Source organism: Echinops telfairi, unplaced genomic scaffold, assembly GCF_000313985.2.
Source record: "Echinops telfairi isolate 266 unplaced genomic scaffold, ASM31398v2 ScPeMD7_7458;HRSCAF=8496, whole genome shotgun sequence".
NCBI classification, from domain to species: domain Eukaryota; kingdom Metazoa; phylum Chordata; class Mammalia; order Afrosoricida; family Tenrecidae; genus Echinops; species Echinops telfairi.
Window position 1 is genome coordinate 51,169,124 of NW_022111358.1, and position 10,910 is coordinate 51,180,033.

Sequence of the window (10,910 nt, forward strand, 5' to 3'; positions counted from 1 at the left end):
TACATTTGTTGCCCTCATCATTCCCAAAATTCGCTTGCCTCTTGGGTTCCCGGAATCAGCTCATTTTCCTTTTTTCTCCCCTCCCCCTCCCGCACATATCTTATTTTGAAGTAAAAAAACAAATGGGGCAAAAACACCCGGTGGGCCAGATAAATGTCCTCGGCAGGGTGCATGTGGCCCGCAGGCCTTAGTTTGAGGACGCCCGCACTAAGGATTCAAAATCTAAAACGACAACAGATTTCTCTTGGATGATGTGCGAGAGCTGGATCACCTCACCCTTGTCTCTGAAAAGTCTCTAGATTACTGAGTTTGTAAACCTTCCAGCTGTTTATAAAAAAAAGAACACCTGAAAAACTCAGGGCACCGTGTCTAAGCAAAGGTTGAAATATTAAAGAGCAAGCCTTTCTTAGAAAGAGTGTCTTGATCCCAGCCATGTCCTGTTGTTAGCCTCATGTGCTTACAATGTTTCTTTTCAGCTGAGGCCTTCTTGAAGCGCTGAGCTGCCCAGAGTGTCGTGTGGTTGTCCTCCGTGTTGTGCTTGCAGGTAAATATTCTACTTGTTGTCCATCCCAACCTCTGCCTAGGGTTAAAGAGGACGGATGGGGTATGCTCCTATGTTCATGAAGCAGGATTGGGCCTGGATCACTCTCTAATCTTACTAGAGATAAATGGAGAGAGAAGTAAGCAGAGACTAGACAGGAACCCACAGGTCCTGGTGGCTTCTCATGACCTACGTCTCTGCGTTGAGAAAGTCCTCGGCCCAGAGGAAGAGTAGTGTCAAAACACATGGAGATCACCAAGAAACACTGGGATCACAAATACTGAATGGAGACCAGAACCTTCCTCCAAAGCTGGCAGAAGGAGAAAGCTTTTTCCCAGAGAAGGAGCCGTGAATGGACTGCTAGTCTCCTACACTTTGAAAGAATCAATTTCTGTTTATTAAAGCTAAAAAAACCCCAAAACCAAATTCTCATTGTTCTCTAAAGTTCAATCTATTTACTGATTGTATGTGCAGAAAGGCATAAACACACAGTTGCCATGTAATAAATAATTAGAAATGGACACAAGTTATAACTACCCTCAAGGTCATACACTAGAGACCTCTCTCCGGTCTCCCCTTTCCTACATGGCCACAGCACTGCATGGGGTGGGCTCCCCCTGAAGCAGTCGAAGGATAAGTACAAGTAGCTTGCACTTATGAGACTGATCCCAGGATGCCCTACTCAGGTGGCATTGTGGGGCAGGAAGCCCACAAAGGGTGTCTTGGTGACTGGGATTCACTCTTACTGGGTGCTTGAAGACAGAGCAGACCACCTCAGAGATAGCTGCCCTGGGGACTTTTACCCTCCAGCACTTCCCACCTGCCTTCCCTGGAGCAGCCCCAGTAGCCAGAGAAAAACCTTGGCAGAGTTGCTGGGGCCAGAGGCTGGATGCCATCTGCTGCCCTTCAGAAGACAGAGGGCATGTGGGTAGCTCACCACCAGGTTCTGCTTCAACCACTGTGCTGACTACAGGTGAGGCTCAGATTTGGCTCCAGGTGGTCACAGTAAAGCAAACGCTGCAATGAGGCATCATGTCACACACTATTTATGGTGTCCCAATGCATATGAATGTTTACAATATGCTGTAACCTGTTAAATGTCAATAGCATGATGAAAATGTTGCAAGATTGGCTTACTTCACAGGGAGCACCTGCTGTCGGGAAAATTGCCCGAGTAGACTTGCTCGATGCAGCATTGCCTTGTTTTATTTTTTTTCCACCACCTATTGTGGGTTGAGGAACCCTGGTGGTATAGTGGTAACATGTTGGGCTGCTAACTGCAAGGTTAGCAGTTTGAAACTACCAGTCTCTCCACTAGAGAAAGATGAGACTTTCTGTCCCATGAAGATTTACCCCAAAACAAAAACAAATTAACTAATTAATTAAAAAAAAATACAAAATATGACAAAATAATAATTTATAAATTATCAAGGGCTCACAAGGTAGGGGGGAGCGGGGAGGGAGGGGAAAAATGAGGACCTAATGCCGTGGTTTTAAGTGGAGAGGAAATGTTTTGAGAATGATGAGGGCAATGAATGTACAAATGCTCTTTACACAATGGATGTGTGTATGGATTGTGATAAGAGTTGTATGAGCCCCTAATAAAATGATTTAAAAATACAGAAAAAAAATACAACCTGGAAACAAACCCACAGGAGCAGTTCTGTTCTGTCCTAAAGGTTCACGAGGAGGCAGTGAGTTCAGTTTCAGAGATGATGGGGGGAACGACCCAGTAGGACAGTGTTTAAAGGGTATGTTACTAACCCAAACGTTGGCACTCGCCAGATTCTCAGAAAGATGAAGCTGTCGGCTTCTGTACAGATTCACAGCCTTGGAAACTTTGCTGGGGCAGTTCTGACTGCGTCCAATAGGGTCCTCATGAGTGGAAATGGACTGGGCTGCCATGGATTTGTGTGGTGGATCAACGTTCCAGGCCTCTATTATTTTCTGGGGTCGCCGAATTACTGCACCTCAACTTGGTGGCTCCAACCACTGAAATCCGTGCTCTCAATCTGGAGGCCAGAGCTTGGTCACGTTGACTCCTTCTCAGGCTCTCTCCCGGCTTTTCGGAACTACTCTCCATGCCCCCACATCTTTTATACTTTTTCTTGTCATTGGGTAAAGACTTGCAGAGCAAATCAGTTTTCCAGGGAAGATTTAATCTCGGAGACCCTGTGTAGGGTCGCTATGAGTTGGACCAGATTGAATGGCTGCTCCTTTTGGCTCCCAGGATGACCCCTGGCTTACTTCCAGCTATTAGCATCCTTTTTCCAAGTAAGAGCTCATTTACAGGTTCCAGGTGTCCTGCATTCGGCCCTTGTTTTGTGTGACACGTTCTTATTGAAAGCCGATCGCAGCCGGCACTGGACTGAAATCTAGTCGGGAGGCCGCACCTCTGTTGGCCAGTGAATGTAGTCAGTCGGGGAGCTAAGGTGGGGCCTGAGCTCTGCCGCGTGCTCTGACGCTCCTAGACCGAGAGGTCCAGGCGGGGTGGGCGTGGTCACAAAGAAACGAGGGCGGGACACAGGGGCGTGGCCTAGGTTGCTAGGCGGGAAGATAAGTGGCGGGGCCTAGGCTGCCCAGTGGGTCCTGGAGTGGGGCCTCGGAGGGAAGGGCGCTATGGGCGGGGTCTGAGAAGATGGGCGGGAGCGAGCTCTCAGGCGGGAGGTCAGCGGCTGCTCCGTGACAACAGCAGCGAGGGCCACGCTGCCATCCGCCCCCTGCACCAGGCGCTGCGCTACTAGTTGGCGGTGGAAGGTAGACCGAGCAGTGTCGGGGTGACAGTCAGCGACCGAGCACCGAGCGTGAAGTCGGAGGGAAGCCTCAGTGGTGCCTGGGCCTCGGCCACGCCCTCTACGTGACGTGTGTAATCCCTCATCCAATCCCCGCCCTCTATCGGCCTCGCCCTCGCCTTGTGGTTTCATCCCAGGCAGGTTCATCTCAGTGGCTCTGTCCCGCCTCCACACGACTAGCGTTTCGCGTCTCAGCCAATCCATCCGCATTCTCGTGATCCGAGCCCGCCTTCGTGACGTCTCTCGTCCAATCCCGGAGCTTCCTCCCGCGCACGCTCTGCCCGCCGCGTCGCTTTCTTGTAGTCTCCTGAGGCAGCGGGTTGCGGGTCTTGGAAACATGGAGGCGCTGCTAAGACGCGAGTTGGGCTGCAGCTCCGTCAAGGCCACAGGCCACTCGGGGGGCGGGTGTATTAGTCAGGGCCAGAGTTACGACACCGACAAAGGACGGGTGTTTGTGAAAGTGAACTCCAAAGCGGAGGTCAGGCGCGGGGTCGAGGGGGCGGGCTCTGTGGGTTGCAATTCGAGTTTGGGGGAGGCTTCGGAGTTGGATCCGGGGATGGGTCAGAGTCCAGGGTTGGAGTTAAAGTCCAAAATTGAGGCTGGATCCATGGGTGGGGTCGGGGTTCATGGTTCGGGGCTGGGGCTGGTCAGGGCTCGAGGTCAGGGGCCTGCTGGGCCTTGGAGTTAATGGCCTGGGGTTCCGGGCTATGTCCAGGTTTATGTCAGTCCGGGGGCCTGATTTGAGGGAGAGTCGAGGAGTGTGTGTGGGGGCATGGGTCGCTGTACAGACTCCAGGTGGGGGTGCCTCCCTCCAGGCTCCAGAAATTTGTATGGTTTTATTTATGTTCTAAAGGAAACGGCCCTACCTGGCGGTAGGCCAATCTCACTTTGAAATTCGCAGCCTCCGCCACGCCACTGTTGTGTGTTTGTGGGGCTTTGTCACAATTTATCACTGGAGTGACTACGTGACTTGCCGTAGTCAAACTAGTCCAGGGGCCTCAACAAGGCAGGAACCATTGTGAGGATGGCCAGGACTGCCTAGCATGCCCTGTGTTGTTCATAAGCCGTGAAGACTCTGGGTTCGCTGGGGGACCCCTAACGACAGTGCCCAGATATAGTACTCAGGCAGTGCTTCCTCCTCACCTACCTGGTCACATCTCTCCAGTTCTGCCTTCACTAGCACCTGGAACAGTCCAGAACGTTGTGCTGGGTTCAGGGGAGGGGCCTCAGCTACATGTGCCTTAGCCATTGCTCTTCTGCCTTGACTCAGTCCATAGTCACCTGGCCTCCCTTCTTGAATTCTTAGGAATTCGTCTGGTCAATGGTTGTGAACATGCTGTGTCTTTGTCTCGCTTCCTTTGGAGTTAGAAAAATGTACTGACCAAGGGTGAATGCTGTTTATACTGAAAAAAAGATGCGTTTTGTGCCTTTTCTTTTAGGAGTCTTCCCGAATTTGAGGGAAAGTTGCTTCCTGTTTTCCCTCCTCATCCCTGTGCTGCAGCTGACTGGGTCCGGTTGTTTTTCTCGTCCTCTAGCTTGAAAGGGCTTATCTGTCCTTTGCACACCCATGCCCTTGCTTCTCATGTGCCACCCAGCTCTCGGAGCCGTCGTCTCTCATAGCTCCGAGCTGCGCTCAGGAGAAGCAGTGCTCCTGGGTTTCATTACAGCCCTGGGTCTCGCAGGGGTAGCTGTCAGGGCCTTGGCCTCTGGCTGTGTCTCCAGGCTCTTCTGCCCCAGCTTCATTTCTCCTGCACTCACTGCCCTTCCCGTGCTTTCAGCAACCACTGCTCTGGCTCATGACCTGTGTGCTCCTGAACCTTCCACAGTGAAGCCCTGGGGTTGAGCAGGCCCCTGGAGACACAGTCGTGATGTCCTGGAGCGCTTGCAGTGTTCTGTTAACGCTGCTAAGTAAGGGTTAGCTGTTCACTGGAGGCATCTTGGCATGTCGCTGTCACTAACACTTTTACAGAGGAGGAAGCAGGGTCAGAAAGGAGATTGACACTTTTAGTAACATCACCTTTAGTAATCACCCCTGGGGACTCTGCCAGCCATCCCAACGGAAGAGATGAGTACCTCTGAGCCCCTGCACAGCAGCGGGGCAAATGGTCACTGCACACACCCACATGAACAGGCGCCTCCCAGTGCAGTGAAACAAGCCATGCCCACCCTGGCCCCTGACTGCAGAGGGTTGGAATGGCAAGTTCTTGGGGGGGTGGGGGGTGGGGAATATGTGGTCTCCCAGCTCGACATGGTAAAAGAGGTGGCTGGTTTGAAAATTCACCAGTTTGGACACTTTTTGAGTTTTGCACTTTGGTGCATGGGAGAGTGGGCAGGGACAGGCTATGTGGGGCCTATGTTGGTAGAGTAGGGGAGAAGGGGCCTAGCTTGGGGGTGTGCATTTGAGGGGTTCACGACAGGGTTGAGGGCAGGAATCCAGACAGAGATGAGCACTGTCTCCCTTTGGACCAGAACAGTACCAGTGGTAGAGGAGGTGACAGAATGCAGTGGTCCATCTCAGTGAAGAGTGTGACTCAGTTACCAGGCAGCTGGTGTGCCCTTGCCCTCTGTGGGCAGGATTAGCCAGGGAGCCGCAAGGCCACCATCTGCTCAGCCAGGCATTAGCCTTTCTTCCTGGGCCGCTGTGGGGTTGACCCTTTCACATAAATCCAGCCCAGCGCTGGACAGCAGACGGCATCTTCCACCACTGAGGCTGGCTGCCGAGGCCTCGACAGGTACTGGCTGAGTGACCACCACCTGCCACTTCCTCTCCCGACAGGCGCGGAGGATGTTTGAAGGTGAGATGGCAAGTCTCTCTGCCATCCTGCACACAGGCACGGTGCGGGTGCCCAAGCCGTTGGCGGTCCTCGATGGCCCGGGCGGCGGGAGTGTGCTTGTCATGGAACATGTGGACATGAGGTACCTGAGCAGGTATGCCCCGGCCTCCCTTGCTGCCGGAACCTGGAGTGTGCATTTGGTGGGAACCGATAGGGTGGATGAGAAGACTCAGGTGCTCCAGCACGGTGGTGTGCAAGAGGCCTGAGGCTAGCCTGAGAGGACTCAGGGAAGATGTCTGGGTGAGGTTGGGGGTGGGCCTTGGTCAACCCCACCTCCATGGTGTGCCTTTGTGCAACTTCTGTCTGGGATCTGGCGAGAAACTGGTGGCCTTTGCTCTCACAGTCACGCGGCAACACTTGGAACCCAGCTGGCCGATCTGCACCTAGACAACCAGAGGCTTGGAAATATGCTGCGGAAGGAAGGCGGCACTGTAGGTAGGGGCACAGAGCCCGGCAGGGCAGGGCACTGTGGGCAGGGTGTGGTGTGTCTACAGGGGCGCCTTGTGGAGAGGGAAGGCAGTGAGGTGTGGCCACCTGGTGGAGAGGGGAGGCTTGCTGCTGCCTAGGAGAAGCACTATGAAGGCAAGCGACACATCAAGTCTGGACACAGGGCAGGGAATGGGTTGGAGTCACAGCCCAGTGAGTGAGTGGTCGGTGCTGCTGTGAGATCAGCCTGGAGATCCCAGGCCCCTCAAGAAGTGATGCTTGTTCCCTAAAGGTTTCCCTGGCTCACTCTCCATGGGTAGACCCTAACCCTGTGCCTGCTTCTTGAGGCCTGCCCCTGGGGCCGACGGGCCCCGCAGGGTCTGAGCAGGAGCAGGTGGGGCAGCACAAGCGTGTCTGGGGTTCTCTTCCTCCTCAAGGATGGCCCTGCCCAGGTGCTGTGCTAGCTCGGCTAAGGGGAGAGTGGCTGGCGCCAAACACAAATAACAGACTCCACCTCACTGGACGGACAGACAGACCCCGTCTTCCTATGCCCCTGCACAGACTTGGAGCCACTGGGAGTTGCTCTGGTCTTGTGGAGCTGCAGAGCCCAGCCCGGTGTCCCAGCCCAGCAGTTTCTCCTCTGTGTCCAGCAAGTGCTTAAGCCCAGTCTCGAACTCACTCCTTCCTGGAGGGTCTGGGGTTTGATGGCTCTCCTAGAGAGTGTTCTCCTGGGCTGTTGTCTCCTGGTACCCTCTGAAGCTATCACCAGAAGCAAATGGTATCTTTTGTCAATTAAGTTAGCCTCTGCAAGCCTCTGTTCTTGGGCTGCCTCTGTGGAGACGCAGGCCCCAGGACTCAGTACTGCCGGATCTGTGAGGACGAGAAGACAGGTGGAGAAGGCTCCCCGATGCCACTCAGAATGCAGAGACAGGTCTGCTCTGTTCTCCTTACGCTTGTAGGGAGAGGTGGTGGCCAGGATGAACGAGCCTTTGTGGACCAGTTTGGGTTTGACGTGGTGACCTGCTGTGGATACCTCCCCCAGGTGAGTGATCCCCACACTGCTCCCTCCTCCCAGTATGCTCAGGTGCAGCAGGGAGGGCACGGGAAAGCACACCCCCATTTTTGGCAGTCTTGGCGCCCCTCCCCTGGATGAGTTTGCAGAGGTACCTGCGAGGGTGGCCTGCTTTCCTGCCCGCCGAGCACAGGGAAGTGGAAGGAGATGGCAATGGGTGTAAAAGCTGGAAGCTGGACCCTGTCTGGGAGGCATGAAGCCCTGAGAGAAGGTTCCTGAAATGAAAGGACATGACCTTGGCTTCATGATTCCCTCTGTGCCCTGTGTGATGCCTGGCCAACAGCGGGTGGAAGTGCAGCCTGGCTCTTCGGGATAGACTGCTCTGCTGAGCGAGAGCTGAGCCAGGACACTAAAGTGTGATGTGTTGTATCAGGCTGCTATCAGCTGGTATAGACATAGCCCTGCCTGTGGGGTCCACTAGCAAATGGGGACACTTCTTTCCTGTGACCCGTTCCCACCCATACTGCCACCCCTGCACAATACGGCTTTTGACTGGCCAGGTACACCTAGGCCTTTACTGCCTCGGCTCCTCCCAGACACTGGCTTCCCTGCATAGGACAGCTCCTGCTTATCTCAGAGTTGCTCCTGGGCCACCGTATCTCTGGCTTCTGCCAGGTCTGCCTGTCTCCGAGCTGCTCCGGCCCGGGCATCCCTGCATGTCTCATGTTGATCACGGTGTTGTGTATCCTTTGGACCCCACACTGAGGGCACACTCTGGGCACTTGGTCTTCCCACACACCTGAGCATCGTGCCCAGGCTCAGCAGTGTGAGCATCGTGCCCAGGTACTCAGCCAGTGTGAGCAAGAACGTGAGGAGAGGTCGAGGAGGCAGAGTTCATCGGCTCCACGCCAGTGCGAGCTGTGCGGCAGGAGAGGTTGTATATGGGCCCTTCTGCTCAGGAGGAGGAGGGAGAGTGGGTTGGGGTGTCCTGTGTATAGGATGACAGATGAACGGTCGGCCTTGGGCAGTCCCCTGTCCAGGGCATGACTGTATTGGCCATGGTCCCGCCTGCCTTCCTGTGAGTGCTGTCACAGGACAGGGCTAGCCCACAGAGTAGCTGTGTTTCTTCCTTTCCGTCTTTGGCTCTGCCCTCTCGTTGTGACCAGTGCCCCCTTGCTGCCCTCTGTAGGTGAACGACTGGCAAAAAGACTGGGTCTCGTTCTTTGCCCAGCAGCGCATCCAGCCCCAGATGGACATGGTGGAGAGGGAGTCCGGGGACCGGGAGGCTCGCGAGCTCTGGGCAGCCCTGCAGGTAAGCAGCACAGCCTGCTGGGTACCTGCTACCTGGCCAGTCTGTGCATGAGCTGCTGTGCATGGGCAGAATGGGTGAGAGGTGTCTGAGCCCCGGGTGATGCTGCTCCTTCCCCAGCTGAAGATCCCGGCCCTGTTCCGGGACCTGCACGTGGTCCCTGCCTTGCTGCACGGCGACCTCTGGGGAGGAAACGTAGCTGAGGACACCTCGGGGCCCGTCATTTTTGACCCTGCGTCATTCTACGGCCACTCGGAGTACGAGCTGGCAATCGCTGGCATGTTCGGGGGCTTCAGCAGTGCCTTCTACTCGGCCTACCACAGCAAGCTCCCCAAAGCCCCCGGCTTCGAGAAGCGGCTGCAGCTCTACCAGCTCTTCCACTACCTGAACCACTGGAACCACTTTGGGTCGGGGTACCGGGGATCTTCCCTGAACGTCATGAGGAACCTCGTGCGGTGAGCACAGGTGGGACTGGCTAAAGTGTCAGGGTTCTGGCTCTAGGCCATGCCCAGGACCCTGCTTCTCACCTTCCCCGCCATGATCTCTCGCTGGGACAGCAGTGACCAACCCAGCTGCTTATCTTCGGACTCTGAAGCAAGGTGTCTGGAGGTGGTTGTGGCCAGAGTTGGTCATGCAGGTGGTTAGTGAGCAGCTGCCCTCATCTCCTGAGGCCCCACCCTCATGTCCAGGGACACATCCTCCAGGCTGCTCCTGGGAGTGTCACTTCTAGACAAGAAACTGTCCCCTCTGATATTTCTCACAGGACCAGTTCCAGAATCGAACACATTCCATGAGTTGTGGCTGTCCTTGGGCCCTGCTGCCATCTGGCAGGTCTGGACACTGACTCTGGGTGTGGCTTGTCCCTGAGTGTCCTCCAAAAATGTCAGCCGATCATGCGCCTGTGTTTACCCCACTGTCTGCTTTCTCAAGCCAGGAACTCGTTCTTTGCAGCGCGTTATGTGAGTGGTACACCAATGCTCAGTGCCCTCCCGAGCATCCAATGTGGTGGTCGGCAGTTCATGAATGGCACTGATGCTGATAAATCCCTTTGCATAAAAATAAACTTTTCAGTGGTTTTAAGGACATGTGAGACTGTTTTCATTGCTTAAATAATAACCTGCGATTATCTTCTCAGCCCCCTGCATTGCACCTGATGATACCAGGGAGATGTGTTTCTTCCAAGAGCAGCTTTTCTCTGACTTGCTGCAGGGAAAGAAGCAGAGCTTCTGAATGGGCAGGCACACCTGCGACTGCAGCTTTGACCAGAGCTGCAGCACAGTGCGCCTCTGCTCGCCTGTGAGACGGTGGCATCCCAGTGCCACGGGGTAGCTGACACGGGGTGACATCCCAGTGCCACGGAGTAGCTGAGACGGTGACATCCCAGTGCCACAGAGTAGCTGTGGAGAAGGGTGGTGTGTTCATCTTGAATTATCCTGACCCTTGAGGGGAGTACTTCAAAGGAAACACCAGGGCATGCAAGAGGCTAAAGGTGTTAATCGCTCCTTAAGCAAAGGGGACAAAGAGGATACTCTTAGACATTGGCATCTTTTAACTGCAAATGTGAGGAGCCAGGCACCTGTAGGAGATAGCTTTACATTAGTATTGATGGTGGGTAGGTGGGTGTGATGTGGTGAAACAGCCTTCCTGGAATTTGCATTGCGGCATTTCCCCCCGTATTTCAGACAGTGGAGGCCCACTGCGCCCCTGTGGTCACAAGTGAGAGCAGGCCTCATACACTTTTTTCCAGGTCCTCAGTTTCCCACACTCCATCAATCTGGGAACAAGGGACAGCTCTTGTCCTGGGGTAGTGTACCATCAGTGTGGGGGCAGAGGGACAGCTCATGTTCTGGGGGCACTGGAAGGGCTTTATGGCATCCTTTTTCTCAGAAACAGCGATCAAGTTCAAAGGGCAGACTAAGTTTAAATATTTGCCACTGGTCGTCTAGGAATACTCAGTTGGAATCTCTGACCACTACATGTTCTCCTTTTCCCCAAG

General features: G+C 54.5%; 1 protein-coding gene across 1 annotated transcript; it reads left to right on the forward strand.

Annotated features, from left to right (window-relative positions):
* The first annotated feature begins 3,630 nt into the window (after positions 1–3,630).
* LOC101643517 (fructosamine 3 kinase related protein) lies at positions 3,631–9,994 on the forward strand. Its single transcript, XM_004709086.2, has 6 exons — positions 3,631–3,811; positions 6,110–6,261; positions 6,511–6,602; positions 7,553–7,635; positions 8,795–8,917; positions 9,035–9,994. Exons 1-6 carry the CDS (start codon positions 3,671–3,673, stop codon positions 9,371–9,373), a joined length of 930 nt encoding a protein of 309 aa, XP_004709143.1. The 5' UTR covers positions 3,631–3,670; the 3' UTR covers positions 9,374–9,994.
* Positions 9,995–10,910: the final 916 nt, after the last annotated feature.